The sequence below is a fragment of the Vidua chalybeata genome, chromosome 4, assembly GCF_026979565.1.
Source record: "Vidua chalybeata isolate OUT-0048 chromosome 4, bVidCha1 merged haplotype, whole genome shotgun sequence".
Classification (NCBI taxonomy): domain Eukaryota; kingdom Metazoa; phylum Chordata; class Aves; order Passeriformes; family Viduidae; genus Vidua; species Vidua chalybeata.
In genome coordinates, this window is record NC_071533.1 from 21,235,718 (window position 1) to 21,251,541 (window position 15,824).

The window sequence follows — 15,824 nt, forward strand, 5'->3', positions numbered from 1 at the left end:
TAAGTGGCTTCTTTTTCTGGTTTTCTGTTAGGTAGCCTAATCTCTCCAGAATGTCTTTATTAGCTGCTGCACCTGGCTCGCCAGTATAATGCTTATTCATTTCTGCCAGGCCTTAAAGCATTTTATTTCATGGCTGGCTGGTACGTTAAGGGGGTAAAGGTAGTTTCAGTACCTCTTTGCCACTTCAATATTTAAGGCCACCATTTCAGCCCTGGCAAGGTCCTCTGTGCAATACCAGGTAACCTCAGGTGCCTTTGCACACCCGGCTGCACGTGCTCTGTGACCACACATCCACTGAAACCCAGCATGGCAGCAGACCCTGATCCAAGACAGCAAAAGGAGGTGTTTTCCCACCTATTCTGCCAAAGGAACTCAATGCTGGAAACGTGTCAAGGAACCTAAGCTGAAAACTGTCCTAAATCCACACCTGAAGCATTGGGTACCATGTAGGTACAGGGTTTGTGGTAATTGGGAGTGGGGCTGTGGCCAGCCTCATCCCCAGTGGGCTACAGCTGTGAAAAGCAGGTGAGCAGCATTGACAGCAATGAGCCATGGAGTGCCCAGGTGCACTGACCATCACCAATGGGAACAGAGGGCACACAGGTGCCATGCATGGACATGAGGGGTATAAAAGGTTGGGCTGAAGAACAAGGAGGAGCAGACACTTGAAGCTTTCTGCCATGGTATAGTGTTACTCTGTACGGGCTGAAGTCTTCTGAAGCGGTATGGAGATACTCTGTGTATCAGGGCCGTCTCAACTGTGACGTGTGTTGTGACAGTACTATCCAGAGGGACCTGGAGGAGCTGGAGAAGTGGGTCTATGGGAACCTCATGAACTTTGACAAGGCCAAGTGAAAGGTGCTACACTTGGGTCAGGGCAACCCCCGGTATCAATACAGGCTTAGGGGATGGACAGATTGAGAGCAGCCCTGCCCAGAAGGACTTGGGGATGCTGCTGGATGAGAGGCTGGACACGAGCTGGCAATGGGCACTCATAGCCCAGAAAGCCAAACGTGTCCTTGGCTGCCTCCAAAGCAGCATGGGCAGCAGAGAGGATTCTGTCCCTCTGCTCTGGTGAGACCCCACCTGCAGGGCTGCATCAGCTCTGGGGTCCCAGCACAGGACAAGGACCTGGTGGCTTGAGTCCAGAGGAGGGCCACCAAGACAATCAGAGGGATGGAGCACCTCTCCTATGAGGGAAGGCTGAGAGAGTTGTTTGGTGTCGAAGAGAAGGCTTAGGGGAGACCAAATTGTGGCCTTCCTGTACCTGAAGGGAGCCTACAAGAAAGATGGAGAGAGACCTTTTACAAGAGCATGTAAGTGGACAGGGCAAGGGTGGATGGCTCCAAACTTAAAGGGACTAGGTTTAAAATAGACATTTGGAAGAAATTCTTTAGAGTGATCCTGGTGAGGCACTGAAGCAGCTTGCCCAGAGGAGTTGTAAATGTGCCATCCCTGGAAGTGTTCAAGGCCAGGTTGGATGAGGGTTTTTTGCCCAGTCTAGAGGAAGGTGTCCCTGCCCATGGCAGGGGCTTGAAACTAGGAGTCTTTAAGGACCCTTCCAACCCAAACTATTCTTCGATTGTATGACCCCTTATTTTAGGGTTCCAGATCGCCTATAATGGTCTTTTCGCGGTTCTCCACCCAAACTTTTTAACTTGGAACTGGGGGGCGGGATGTGAACACGCGATGATCTGGAATCACAAACGTCACTCGTGCGGTGTCTGGAGTTGGAAGCCGCAAACCCGCTCGGTCCCGGCGGCAGCGGCGAGAGACCCGAAACACACGGAGCCGCTGCCACCGCCATGTCCCTCCCGGCCCTCAGGGCAGCGCCTCCCGCCGCTCTCCCGGGGAAAGGCGCACGCGCCCGCGCGCTCCGGCCGGGCCAGGCCATTGGCGGGAGCGGCCGTGACGTCATCGCGGCGCGCCGTCAGCCGCGCGCACCGCCCCTGAGGGGAGCGCGCCCTGCTCGCGCTGCCCGGGCCTCATCCCGCGCTGCTGCCCCGGGGCCGGCCCGGCCCCTGCCGCTCGCTCCCGCCGCCGCCGCTCGCTCCCGCCGCCCCGCTGCGCGACAGGTGCGTGTGTGGGGCGCCGGCCGCCGTGAGGTGGGGAGGGAGGCCGGGGGAGCGGGGAAGAGGGAGAGTGGGTGGGTGGATGGATGGATGGGCGGGCGGGCGGGCGGGAGCCTTCCAGGTGCCTGACAGCGCCCCTGGCCTCGCGTTCCTGTGGGAGCGCCGGCCGGTCCCTTCGCCGGCATTGTCCTGTCTGTGTTAGACGGGCCCTGCCGGCTCTCTCCCCTTCCTGGCTTTTCCCACAGAAAGGGTAAGAACATGAGCCTCTACAATTTGGACCGGTTCCGCTTCGAGAGGAAGGGGAAGGGCGCGGAGCAGGTGTCGCCGTCCCCGCCGGCGGCCTGCGCGGAGGCACCTGTCGCTGCTGCCGCGGTCCGAGGCGCTGGAGGGGATGAGGAGGAAGGTACGGATGACAAGAGGCCAGACACTCCGGCTTCGGACGTGACAGAGAGAACTGGTGAGTCAGGTGTTTTGCATGCAGTATAAGGGCAGTGTAAGTATTTAATTTCTAGAAATAAAGTAATTGTCTTTTGTTTTGGTGTTTGTCATTTGGGTTTTGCCTCCTTTGCTTGTTTTACAAATGTGTTTTCCTGCGCAAACATTTCACAACAATTTCCACTAAAGTATCCTCATTTGTAGGATTTGTATGCTCTAATTGAACATGTGCATTTACAGGCAAGTTGTTAACCTTCTGATATAACTTGGTTTTTTCAATTGATTAAGTAAGTTTCAAATTAAATGTTGAAAGAGTGTTATGTTTTCCCATTTGTAAACTCTGTTTACCGGTACTTATTTTATGCTAACATTTCAGGGCTTTCAAGGAAGAAATGGCTTTTATTTGTCTGATAGATACAACACTTAGCTTTCTGAGTAGAGTCCTTGGCTAATACATCGTGGAGCATCACAGATGGAATTGAAAAGAAAGGGAACAGTTTCTTTTCACTTGGGCCTGGTTTTGTAAAGAGCTGAGAGACCTGGTACTGATTCTCAGAAACTGACTGTGTTAATGGTTTTGTTGTAGTGTTCTCTTTTGGGACAGAAGCTTGGGGTTTTAATGGAAATGTGAAAAACTTGATTGTGTCGTAGTATGTTAATTTCCTTTGGCTGAGACAGTAGGGATGTGCTGTTCCTGTTTGGATTTGTTGGTTAATACTAATGACTGAAGTTGCTGTTGGCTGTGTAATCACATTCACCTGTGTGTTTTTCCTATTACTGAGCGAGTAAGATTTGAAAAACAAACAGTATCTCCTGCTGACTATTTGGTACTTCTCAGACGTGCCATTTAACTTGTGGTATAGTTGTCGAGTTACAGGTGTTATTGAAGAGATCAGACAGACTTTGACTGTGCATTTATTCAAAAAAAATGAAACAACATTGTGTCTTGATGTTGTTTAACTACATTTTTTGTACGTGACTTTCTCTTGGTGAAGGGCAGTTTTTCACAATGCCTTATCTACATGATAACAGAGAACCATTCATGCACAAGGAGTTCTCTTTTAAAACTGAATTAAAGGAGGTGGATATTTACTCTTCCCTAAATTTTGGTTTAATGTAGGTAAACTGTTTTCAGTTGATTGGAGTGCTCTTGTGTTTACTTCAGTAATTATTAAGCAGTGTTCTGCATTAAAATATATAAAACATAGAAGTTGTCAGTCTGGAACTGAGTAACCTGTCCACTTGCAAAGAATGTTTTGGTGACAGGGAGAACTCTACAGAAGAAGCAAGCAGCTGTTAATTCTGGTTTCTGCTGATGTGTCTTTGTAGTGCTTATATGGCAGAATGGGCACTCTGAAGAAGTGCACTTTGGAATAGGTGTTCCCTTCCTGTTTGTGGTAAATCATTGTCTTGTGCTGTGGAGGAGTTACTGAGTGCAGAGGCCCTTCTTGAACTGAGATTGTAGTTCTGCAGTAATTGATGGTGCTGCTTGTTTTGTGGCTTAGTGTTTTGCGGATTTGCTTTATTTTAATATTATACTTCTTCCTTTAATCTGCCTTTGGGCTTTCTCAGTGTAAGCAACACATAACTGCCAACAAATTTCAGTGCTTGTTTTTTTCAAAATTCTGGTTTCCCTTGACTTAAATTCTGTAGAGGTAGGACTGTGGAGAAGGGATGTAATACCCAATTTAGAAGCATTAGATACAAGGTAATAAAAAGGAAGGTGAAGGCCAGCCTAAAAGACATGTAATTCATGACTAAAGAGTTGTGAGGAAAACTAGTGGGAGATGGTGGTAGCTAACAGTGAAACAGGGTAGAGTGCAAGAGGAGGCAAAACTACAGCAGGTGTCCAACTGAAATAAGCATCCATTATGACGTTAGGTTATCAGGGCAAAGGCTATCACAATAGGATCGAAACACAACACACATTAAAAAATGTGATTCAATACCAAAACAGGTCTCAAGAAACATGAGAATTTCACATCTATACTGAATTAACAGAATGGATCAAGGCGGTTTTCATGTATCTTTGCCTTAGATTAAACTAAATTTCAAACAAATTCCCCTTGCAAGCAGTGTGACACAGATGCTGGTGTAGAACTGGGGCACTAATTAACATTTTAAATTGACATGTAATTATTAGTGCTCTGCATGTACGTAATGCTTCATCTTTCACAAATATTGAGTGTTTAAAGAAGAGCGAGTGGTTTAGTGACTTTTTCTCCCACTTATTTGCACATCAATGTTATGTAACCTATTTAAAGAATTAATAACCTTTTAAGAAATGAAATCACATTTTCTGCATCTATAGAATTTAATGAAAAATAGAGCACTTACGTTTTGTCTGCATGATATGAGGCATTTAAATGTAATAGAGAAGACTAAATTTGATTAGCAGCTGCCTGTCCTCCTTGTTTCCTAATTAGTGTCAGGAAGACAGAATTTTTCTTGATTTGAGTCAAATAAAACAGTCACTTTTTTTGTTGTTGTTATTTCTGAATGGTCATGGAAAGGCCCCAAGCTGAGTTTATGGCACTGTGTACTCTCTGCTGCTAACTGCACCAACAGGTCACACTATGGAGTTGTTCTGTAGGAGAAGCAGCTTACACCAGGCTCACCAAAAATAACTTGCCCTAATGCTCAGTGCCTCATGTGAGGACAACAATTACTCAGATTTCTTCTGAAGACAAAGTGATTAACAAAATATCGGTACAAGAAACTGGGGAAAGAAGAGAAGAGTGATCTTTATTTCATTATACAAACAAAAATGCTATTAAATAGCTAACAACTTGGTTGGTTTTTTTTTTTTTTTTTTTTTTTTTTTTTTTTTTTTTGCTAGCAACTTTGGTATAGCGCAACCACTGTGTGTATCTAAAAAGAATGTAATAATTTTTATCCTTCAGGAGCACAAATAGTTCAGTATAATTTCCAAGAGATTGCTTCAGATTTCTGTTATATCAGGTGCCCTGAAATGTGCCTCTAACAAAGTATAAGATTGTCTAAATGTCATTCATCTTCAAAATATATAGTCAGATGTTGTCTGTTGTGTCATGAACCACTATTTTCTTTAGTTTTGTTTTCCTAGAACAAACTAATATTGGTAGATGGTTCTGTACCCCATTTATGTCTGTAGGTCATGCTTCTTGTTCCTTTGTGTTGAACATGCATCCCTTCTGCTTTAATAAGCAATTTGTGGTGTGATGGCCACAAGAATTGGTCATCTTTGTACACTTGTTTGTATTCAAAATTACACAGACCTGCAGTGACTTTGCAGCCAGGTTGTAGGGAATAATTCTGAACTACATTTACCAGGACAGACTGGAGACAGTTACCAAATTATATATGGTAGATATCTCTAAAAAGAGTTGGAAAAATACACTGGAGTGGCTTACTGCAGTTTTTCATGAAAATTAGTATTATTTACTGAATAGTAATATTTACTGAATCTCTTAATCTGTTAAGGAAACAGTGAAGAATCTTAATTTTCATTTAGATGTTTTTAATTATGTGATTAGCTCAGCGTACTAAGATAATGAGATTATTCTACACAGTTGTAGAAATGGAGCAGAACTGTACCAGAACTGCACAAATTAGAATAATTACCAACATGAATTTCAAAATGAGGCCTTTATTCTGGTCTCAAAGAGCATGCTTACTAAGCTTCCAAAAAGAACTGAAATAAAAGCTGTAAAAGAAATTAAACTACAATGCATAACGCCATTATTGATGGCTGATTTTGTTGATATCCTCTCTGTACTGTTTGAATATGTATCCTAAATGACTACACTTTCAGGTTATAATGCTCAGAGGTCACTGGAACTGCTCTTGTTTTTGTTCTTGTGTCATTTTCTCTGGGATCTGAGCAAGTCCTGTCTTTTGCTTATGTCTCAGTTTGTAGAGAGTAATTCTACTTAGAGTATTTCTGGGAAAAAAGTGATGACTGCAGTATCAAGTGAAGTTTTCTAAGGGTTCATGGAAGATATGTCGAAGTAATCATCATTTTAAAAGGGCTCCTTTAAGAAGTACCTTAGAATAATACTAACATTTAGGATTACTTTAGCCAACGGAAAATACTTTCCTTTGAAAAGGGAATACTTACTACCTTGTAGACTTGAGCAGCATGAGCTTGATACTGCTTTCCAAAACTAGATGGAAGTTACTTTCTATTTGATAAGGCTTGTTGGACAATGTTAGTAAATGTGGTAAGCCTCTTAAGTATTGCCTCAGTTTTTGCTTTGGTTTTACCTTTGTTTTCACTTGGGAGAGAAGTTGGCTTTCTCAGAATATGGCATATGATTTCTGTAGGAAGTCGTGTTTAGAATTACAGGGCAGTGTATTTGCTTTTAATGACAGCAAAAACTGGTGGTTGTTGTTGTGTTTTGGTTTTGATGTTAATGTGTGCATAGAGGGATACTTATGAGTGTTCCTATTTCTGGCCTCAGAGTCAAAAGCTGGTCTTATGATTGCAGGCATTCCTTAATAGTTCTTTTGAATTGCCTGTAATCAGAAAATTCTGCCTCCAACAATTGCATATTGTGGCAATAACTTCAGTCTATTACTACTCTACAAGGTTACAGTTTGCTCTAAATATGAGGAACTCCTTATTACATGTGTGATTTCTGCTTCCCCCACTTAGTGCGGGACTCTGTTCAGTGGAATAGGTGGAAGAAGGGCAGAAGACTGGGCTTTTTTTTTGAGAGGGAGAATGCTTTTTTTTTTCCCCAGGCAACTCAGCATTTTATAAGTATGGGAGTTAGGAGATGTCATGATCACTGGACAGTAATTGCTAAATAGAATGAGAAATCACAAAGTGAAACAGCAAATACTCTTTATTTAAATTCTTGGCTAAGGTTTATACTGTAAGGAATAAAATTACTTGTAAGACTATCATATTTTTGTAAGATTTCCTTGTGTTTTTCCTTTAAATTCAGTAAGCGTGCCTCTTAGCAAAGTTGTAATGAGCACCTGTCCTTTCCATGTCACACTGCTTGCAAGGGGAATTTATTTCAAATTTAATTTAAAGTGAAGATGTATGAAAACTGCCTTGATCCGTTCTGTTAATTCAGTATAGATGTGAGCTTCTCATGTTTCTTGAGATCTGTTTTGATATTGAATCACATTTTTAATGCCTTTTGTGTTTCTATCCTATTGTGATAGCCTTTGCCCTGATAACCCAACTTCATTATGTTCCCAAAGGTCTCTTTTGCTCCTCTCCTGTATTCATCTCAAAACTTAATCAGTTTTCAGGTGAAGCGACTGCATCAAAGACAACACATCTCTTTTCTAAAGCGGACAGATAGAAGAAGGTACTGCTCAGGAGGCTTCCACTGCCAACATGTTGATCTTGGATGCAGGGAGGTCTGTCTTGGAACATGTACTACTGCTTCAGAACTAATAATTCTTAGGCATTCCTAAATTTGCATGTGTATGGGCTTTTCAAAATAAGATTCATTTGCAAAATGAGACCTTTGCCTCTTCTAAAAATCATTACCATAATCCTGTATTGTGTTTTGAAAGTGATAGAAATTACTTAGATTTTGATAACTCAACTAAAACTAGGTTTTTATCACAGATGAAGGAATTGGACACCATGCATCCTTTCTGCATTTGACTATCAGATTAATTCACTCTAGCTTCATTTGTGTCTGCTGGCAAATCAGCTTTGCAAATTGATGTTACGTTTTAGTAATTTGACTCAGCAAGTTTCTGCATTACTGAATGGAGACAGAAGAAACTACCTTTACTTTCAGCCAAAATTGTGGTTCTAGAGTTAGCAGCACCACTGCTCACAAGTCCATGAGTTTTAAAAAAGGATGGGTGTGTTAGAGGGGAGAGGATGCCTGTGATCCTTTCTTTGTGTTAGGAAAACTTAAGATCTTTTTATTTGAGGACTTCTAGTGACGGTAGTATCACTAAAATACAGCTTTCCCAGAAGTTGGTGGCTGATTCTCCTGCCCCTTATCCTGGATTTTTTTTTTGTGTGTGGCTAAGGCCACCTTGTTGAAGGATCCATTCAGTGCAGGTCACTCAGTGTGTGGCTGCAGGTTGAGCTGTGGTTGCGGAGAGCCCCAGGCAGGAGGTGGGGAACTGCTGACCCCTGTCAGGGCACTGGGCACTCAGGAGCTGACGACTCCAGACTTTGCTGCACTTAGACTGTGAGGGTGTAAAACCCCATTTTTTTGTGGGTTTTTTTTTGTGGTTTTTTTTTTGTGTTTTTTTTTTTTTTTTTTTTTTGTTGTTGTTTTTTTTTTTTGTTTGTTTGGCTTTTTTTTGGTTTTTTTTTTTTTTTTTGCATGAGGGTTGCTCCTCAGAGACATCAGCTGGAGCTGTGATTTTGTTACTGCACCATGTTTAAGTGGTACCAGGGATCTGGACATCTGAGAGTGCTCTGGGAAACCTGATGTGACTCTGTGAATGTGGGATCTGTAGCTGCAAAGGTGTCTTGGTCCCAGCTGAGGTGCTGCTGCCAGAGTGGCTCCTGGATGGTTGGACAGGGAAGTTTCTTTAACAACCTGAAGTCTTAAGGCTTCAATGATTGCTCTTTTGAACTGTCATTTAAGCCTTGTTGATGTTTCCTCATAAACACTGAGTTACATTTGCCGCTATCCCTTTAACCACTATTACGCTCCATTTTAAAGTTTTCTTTTTCTGTAGTGTACTCTGTAACATTTGGTACCGTATTTTTTTTAATTTATTCGGTGCCTTTGCCTTTCAAAGCTTGTGCAGTTTCCTGTGTCAGCAAATATCTTGTACTTTTAGGCTTTATCTTTTTTTTCTTCAGTGCTACCACAGTGAGTTATTTAAAATTTATTTTCCACAAGATTTCTTTTATACAGGAAAGGCTCTCTGCAGCTGTTATGTTCTCTGCTCCGTGCATCAATTTTTCTCTCTTCATAGAGAAAAGAGAGAAATATGCCTATGTTTCTATCCATGTTCTGATCAGTCTGGAAGTAGTTTAGAGGACCTTGGTCATTATTCATTTATCTAAAAATAAGTATTTATTTATTTTCAAATAGTTATTAACCTAAAATACACATTCTCTTAACCTTTGTAGTGTAAAAATTGTTTGATGTAAGAGGGCTGAAGATTGTTTGCTAGGTACGTTCTCACTTAAATGCAGCTGACAGGAATTTTCTGTGCATGAGAAAGTGAGTTCTGTTTAACTGGCTGTTGTGTCTCTGAAAAAAATCACAGCTACCTGATGCTCTAAGTACAAATAAATATTTGAAGTCGTAAGTAATTTTTTCCTCTTTTTTCTCCCATTGAAATGTCTTGCACAGAGTATTCCACCATCCCAGAAACTCCTGAAGCTCAGAGGACAAGGAAAGAGTCTTACTTCAAGCGCCAGCGAGGGGTGCAGTTCCTCCATGTGTCTGACAGCGAGGATGAGGAGCCAAGAAACATCAGTGCTGCCAAAGAAACCTGGGCTCCAAGGGGAAAGGTGGTCTTAATGTACGCTTTGAGCCAGCTTTCTGTCATATCTCTGCACCCTCAGGGGTGTTCTAAGTTCAAACACTGAATTGAAAATTAGAGCCTAGATTGGGTTCTTGTTTGCTCCTTTGGGATTCAACTGCCCCTAACTAAACTTTACTGGTTTTCCAGGGAAGAAGTATCCTGCTAAAACATTTTGTCTGAGAGTAGAGTTATGTGATGTTGAAACGTGTGATGTTTGTTCATTTACACATTTGTGCCTTTGCCCTTCTGAAATCCTTTTAGTGCAACTTGAAAACTTAACCACAAATCACTTGCTTTACTAATTTTAAACTGTTGGAGTTGATTTTTTTTTTTGTATATGCAGCTATATTTGACAGGGAAGCAAATAGAGCTTCAGTGTGTTGTATGAGTCCTGATGTAAACTTAAGTATGAGTTGTATGGTGTGTTTCCTATGCATAGTGAAAGCTATTTCTTTCCTAAGTGATTTGGAAATTTATATTTTTGAATGTGCTGGGAGGGAAGAGTCACTGTGCAGGAGTCATGTGTGCTAAAAAGTCAGTGTTGAGAGAGCAGGTGAGACAAGCTGCAGCTAGATATCTGCAGCCATTTTTAACTGTTTAAAGGAACCCCTGCTAGTTGTATGTCTGTGTGGTAATCGTACCCTCTAGATGTTCTTGTGGCAAAAGAGCAAAGCAAAATGAGATGGCTTTACCTGCTTTTTTGATAGTCTAGTTGAATTAATGGGCAGAAAACTTTTGTGAGAATTGCAGCCTTAACAGGTGTTGCCTCTTGTCAGGTTTTCAGTCCTGTAGAGAGCATGGAGTTATTGGGGGTTTACAGCAGAAGTGAAATAATGCATTTTCCTGCTGCTGTTACCTGAAATTCTGATGCTGTGTTGTTTGTTTCTTTTTTTAGTGTTTGCCCCCCAAAGTTTCAACTTAAGGCAGCTACTTGAAAAGGAGAAAAATAGTTACAAGTTACAAAAGTTACAAAACAGTTACAAGTGAGCTCCTGCTTTTACCTGTGATTTAAGTTGTAGGTTGTGCAAGGAGACAGAGGTGGCCAGCTGGTTGCATGCATCAGACTGGCTTGTGTGCAGTGCTGTGTAAATGTAGTAACTCTGCTTCTGGGATCAGTCCCACCTGGAAGCAGTTCAAGTGGTTTTGTATCATATGGAGCTGATGCTGATAAGCCACACAGGATGCAACTTACAGAGCCACTGCTTGCTGTTCCTATACTGTGTTGCTGTTGCTGGGAGAGACAGATGGACAGCAAGGTGACTCCCTAGTGGGAGAGTGTACATCCTCTAGTGCTCCTCAGTATTCCTGTGTAGCCACCAGGCACCTCAGTGCCTGACACTGTCCCAGCGTGCTGACTCAAGTGCTGATTGATGTGTGTAGAACCCACGGAGCTGTGTCACAAGTGGCTGTTCTGGTCGAGCTAACAAACAAATGGAGAGTCTGGCAGGAGTAAGCTGGGATCTCTCCAGGCTTAGGAGCTCTGGCTTGTACTGAATTCTGGCTTTGCATGGAATCGGTCAATACATTGTCTGCATTGTGCATTTTAGTGCATGTGTTACCTAGTTTGGGGGGTTTGTGGGTTTTTTGGGGGTTTTACTTCCTTTTTGCAGAGTATCATAGCTTCCCTCGTTCTGAACAAGGCACAGAACGAAAGCAGAAAATTTAGAGTAGAAAACACATCTTTCCTAAAGAAAGTGTGCCACAACTTTTGCTACCAGAGGGTTGCTGTCTGGAAAAACAGAATCTTAACACAAGTTTTTTTTGGTCAGAGTTGCTTAGCAGTTAAATGAGTGTTTCTTTATGCTTGATAAGAATGTGATTATATACAGAGGACAAGATTTATGATGTATGTAACTCTGGCTTTGTTGACAAGTGTTGTCTAGATGTTATTCCCTGATAGGAAAGGATAGAATAATTGCAGTGTCACCATTTTCATTTGGATTTTTGTTTTTATATGTACTTTAAAAAAAAAAAAACTTATCATGGCAAAAAGATCAGAAAAATGCCAATAGATTTTAATATGATATTTCATTAAGGTTTTTTTTTAAGTGACAGTAGGATTCATGTTTTGAGGCTTACAACTCAATGCTTTGGTGGACTGAAGAATAATTTGGATTCTCTCGTTATTTACTTACTCTTAAGAGGCACAAGCAGAGAGTCCTGGTAGCTGTGTGTGACTTTTGAAAAGGGAGAAAAGGATTCTTTGATGAACAGTTCTGTGTGTGTATCTTTTATGTAAGTGACATGTAGCAATTTTTTTCCAGACTTCTAATGCAATCTGCCTGTTGCAACTCTAAAGAAAGATATAGTGAGGAGAAACAGGTTTATTTTTTGGTCTTTTACCTATATTTATGTAGAGAGGCCTGCAGGCAAGCCTTTCTGATGGTGAAATCCCTATTAAATAGCAAACTCCATATGGTTCAATTAATTTTGCCTTCCCAAAAGATTTGTATGTGTGTATGGGAGGAAGGAGGATGGGAGACCTGTGCTTGGGTTCAGTCTTATCTGTGCAACTCAATACTCTGAAAGATACATAGGGGTTGCTTTCCCTGCAAATTAGCTCTAATAATCAGTCTTTCAGTAAATTCAGAACACTCTTTTTTCAGGAAGGCTCTTCCCATATTTATACATTTAAGATGCTGCACAAGGGACTTCGAATTTTCTTTCTAGCTGAGAGCTAGGACAGAGAGTTGATACTGCACCTGGAAAGTGTTTACAAAGAACCTAATCCATGTCTGCCTATCTGTTGGGCAAATAAACACTAGCATGGCTGTTTAAAATAAACTTGGTGTAATCTGATGTAATTCAGGTAGCTGAAACTGTTCAAGTAGCTAAACTGTATTAAGGTGGTTGTTATTAAATTATCAATAACCTTTTATAGCACAATATGAGGGTAAGTAATGGTATCTCCCTGGTCCATTCTTCCTTTATTCTTTCCTTTGCCTAGTTGAAATTCTTTAGTGCAAAGAGGACACTGTACCTGATACATGCCTGACTTTGTCCTGAGTAGAAGTATCCCTTTGCATACAAGTTGATTCAGTGTTACTGAATGCATCTCAATGCAGTTTGAGCAATCCTGGTGGATTAGTTTACAGTAATGTTCTGGTAGAGTAAAGCATTCATAAATAAAAATTTAATTATTTTTTTGTTCCCCTGTACATTGTAGCTCTGAACTGTCTGATGATGATGACCAGCCTGAGGAGGAAATGCCCCAGCTGACACTTGTAAATGGTGGGAAGCAGCAGCCAGCTGTGAAGGAGCATGTAGAGAAGGATACCAGAGACTCAAAGCTGCAAACAATGAAGGAACGTTTTCCCCAAAGAAGTGACCAAGAATTATTAAAAGTAATAATGCTGAGTTCTTTGATTTATTTTGATGATTATTTATAGGATTTTATAGGCAGTTTTTCTAAGCTTCTGACTTCATTACAGGGTACAGTCTTACGGTGAGTAAAGCTGTCTGAATGCTAGGTACCCCCTAAAGCTGCTCTGTCACTCTGCTTCTCAGCTGGGCAGGGACGAGAATAGAATGAAAGGCTCATGCATCACGATAAAGACATGGAGAGATTACTCACCAGTTACTGTCATGAGCAAAACAGACTCAACTTGTGGAAAAGATTTTATTTATTACCAGTCACATCAGAGTAGGGTAATGAGAAATAAACCCAAATCTTAAAACACGTTCCCCCCACCCCTTCCTTTTTTGTGGCTTAACTGTATTTGTGATTTTTATCTACCTCCTTCCCCCTACACCAGCGGTGCCTAGGAATGAGATATGGGAACTGCAGTCAGTTAATCAACCCTCCTCAGCAAGAGGACTCTTCACACCCTTCCCTTGCTCCAGATTTGGATCTCTTTCCATGGTGTGCAGTCCTTCAGGAACAAGCTGCTCCATTGTGGGTCCCTTCCACAGAGTCACCAGTCCTGCCTTATTTATTCCAGCATGGGCCCTTCTCTCCATGGATCCCACCAGGAGCCTGCTTTCTGGGGGGGCTTCCCACATGGTCACAGCCTCCTTCGGACATGAACCTGTTCAGCCGTGCTGTTCTCCACGGCCTGCAGGTGGATCTCTGTTCCACCTTGGCCTCCATGGGCTGCAGGGGCACAGCTGCATCTCCCCCTCCATGGGCTGCAGGGGAATCTCTGCTACAGCGGCTGGAGTACCTCCAGCCCCTGCTTCACTTACCTTGGTGTCTGCAGGGCCATTTCTCTCATGAATTCTTCCTCTCTCCTGCTGCAGGAGTGTTGATCCTCCCCATTTCGTTACCCCCTTTCCTTCTTAACTGTTACCTACTGGTACTGCCACTGTCAGTGATGGCTTGGCCTTGGCCAGCAGCAGGACTGTCTTGGAGCTGACTGGCACTCTCTCTTTTGGATGTGAGGGAAGCTTCTGGTGGCTTCTAATGGAAGCCACCTGTGTAGCCCCTGCTACTGTCAAACCTGGCCATGCAAACACAGTGCAGCTCTTAATTGTTGTTTAGTTAGTAGCAAAAGGGTAAAAGTAACATTTTAGGGGAAGTATGGCTGTGTAACATTTCTACATACATGGGAACTTGGATATCTATAGAAATGAATATATAGGAAAAAAATGAATATATAGACAAACACTTGAAATAAATACCTTTAGGTAAGGTCAGTAACAGTGAACTCCAGTGTATGGAAAATTTTTCAAGTATTTCTTTGTTGTAACATTTAAGCTTAATTATGGTTGTCTCAGTTGATAACTATTGGTAACTGCTGTTTTTGGAATGAGCTAACTCATGAAATGCAGAAGGAGTGGAATCACTGCCATCTTCAAGTAGATGAAACACTGTGCAAGCTTGCATTTATGACATTTAAAATACCTTTAGTGTCGTACAAGGCTTTCACTAGCTTTTATTTCTGAAGCTAAATGTGTTTAAATTAGTCTGTAAAGTTTCCTGGTTGTTGAAATGGCATTGAAGAAATACACACATTTTACTGGTGCTCCTTGCTGGAGTTTTGCTTTGTTTCCCAGTGGATCAAGCTTTATGCTTAGGCTCCCTTTATTTTGGGAAGAACAGAAGGGTTGCAAGTAGGAATTTTTTAATTTTTCTCCTGAAGATTGTAACTAAAATTTGTTTTGTATGTCCAGAATGTATCTTTTTCAGTTTTTGGCTGCCTAGAATTTATTTGATTCAAAGAATGATAAAAGTTCACTCTAGCTTAGTAACTTGCTAGAAATGCTATGTGATGTGTCTAATTGCTGTTTTGTGACTTAGCTACTGAGCAGCATGTGAGGCTAATGATGTTTGTTTTCAGGAGAATGCAAGATGTCTCCTGTATCAGCAGAACTTTGTAGAAAATGGAGGCTGTGCAGATTTTTTTCTGCAGTTACATAGCTGCAACATTTTTAAGGAGGGCAGAGGAGTATCAGGCAAATCTGTTGTTCCTTCATGAAGGATCTGGAGCAGGCTGTCCTTCCAAACTTGACACAACTGATGAAGACTATTAAGGAAAAAAAATCATGAGCCTTTTGAAAAAGAAATTGTGACATTGTGGCAAAGCTTTAAGATGCTGTTTCTAAGTATGGACCGATACTTGGGAATCAGGATTCCTCATAACTTCTTTTTTTTTGTGGGTTTTTTTCATATTTATAACATTTAGGCCATTTGCTTTTGTTGCTGTTTACCTCCCTTACAGAAAGCCTTCTAAAAGTCTCAACATGCAGTTTGTAAAACAGATCTATATTGAGGTTACATGTGGATGGAGGAACAATCTAGGACTGCAAGGATGTATTGATAAACCTTGAGGGCCATTATACATTTCATCCATGTGCTTACAGGAAATGGACCTGTGCATCACAACAGTATTCTCAGACACTTTGAGTTAATAAATTAGAGGG

At 41.7% G+C, this 15,824-nt stretch overlaps 1 protein-coding gene across 2 annotated transcripts in view; it reads left to right on the forward strand.

Annotated features, from left to right (window-relative positions):
• Positions 1-1,996: 1,996 nt before the first annotated feature.
• SMARCAD1 (SWI/SNF-related, matrix-associated actin-dependent regulator of chromatin, subfamily a, containing DEAD/H box 1) overlaps positions 1,997-15,824 on the forward strand; it is a 40,721-nt gene continuing 26,893 nt past the window's right edge. Inside the window, exons 1-4 of one of the 2 annotated variants that reach the window (XM_053940562.1) lie at positions 1,997-2,075; positions 2,318-2,529; positions 9,788-9,959; positions 13,129-13,306. In XM_053940562.1, coding sequence (XP_053796537.1) covers positions 2,331-2,529; positions 9,788-9,959; positions 13,129-13,306 — 549 coding nt within the window. In that variant the 5' untranslated portion in view covers positions 1,997-2,075; positions 2,318-2,330. Of the gene's footprint in view, positions 2,076-2,317; positions 2,530-9,787; positions 9,960-13,128; positions 13,307-15,824 lie in introns of those variants that run through there. The other variant, XM_053940563.1, reaches the window with a different exon arrangement.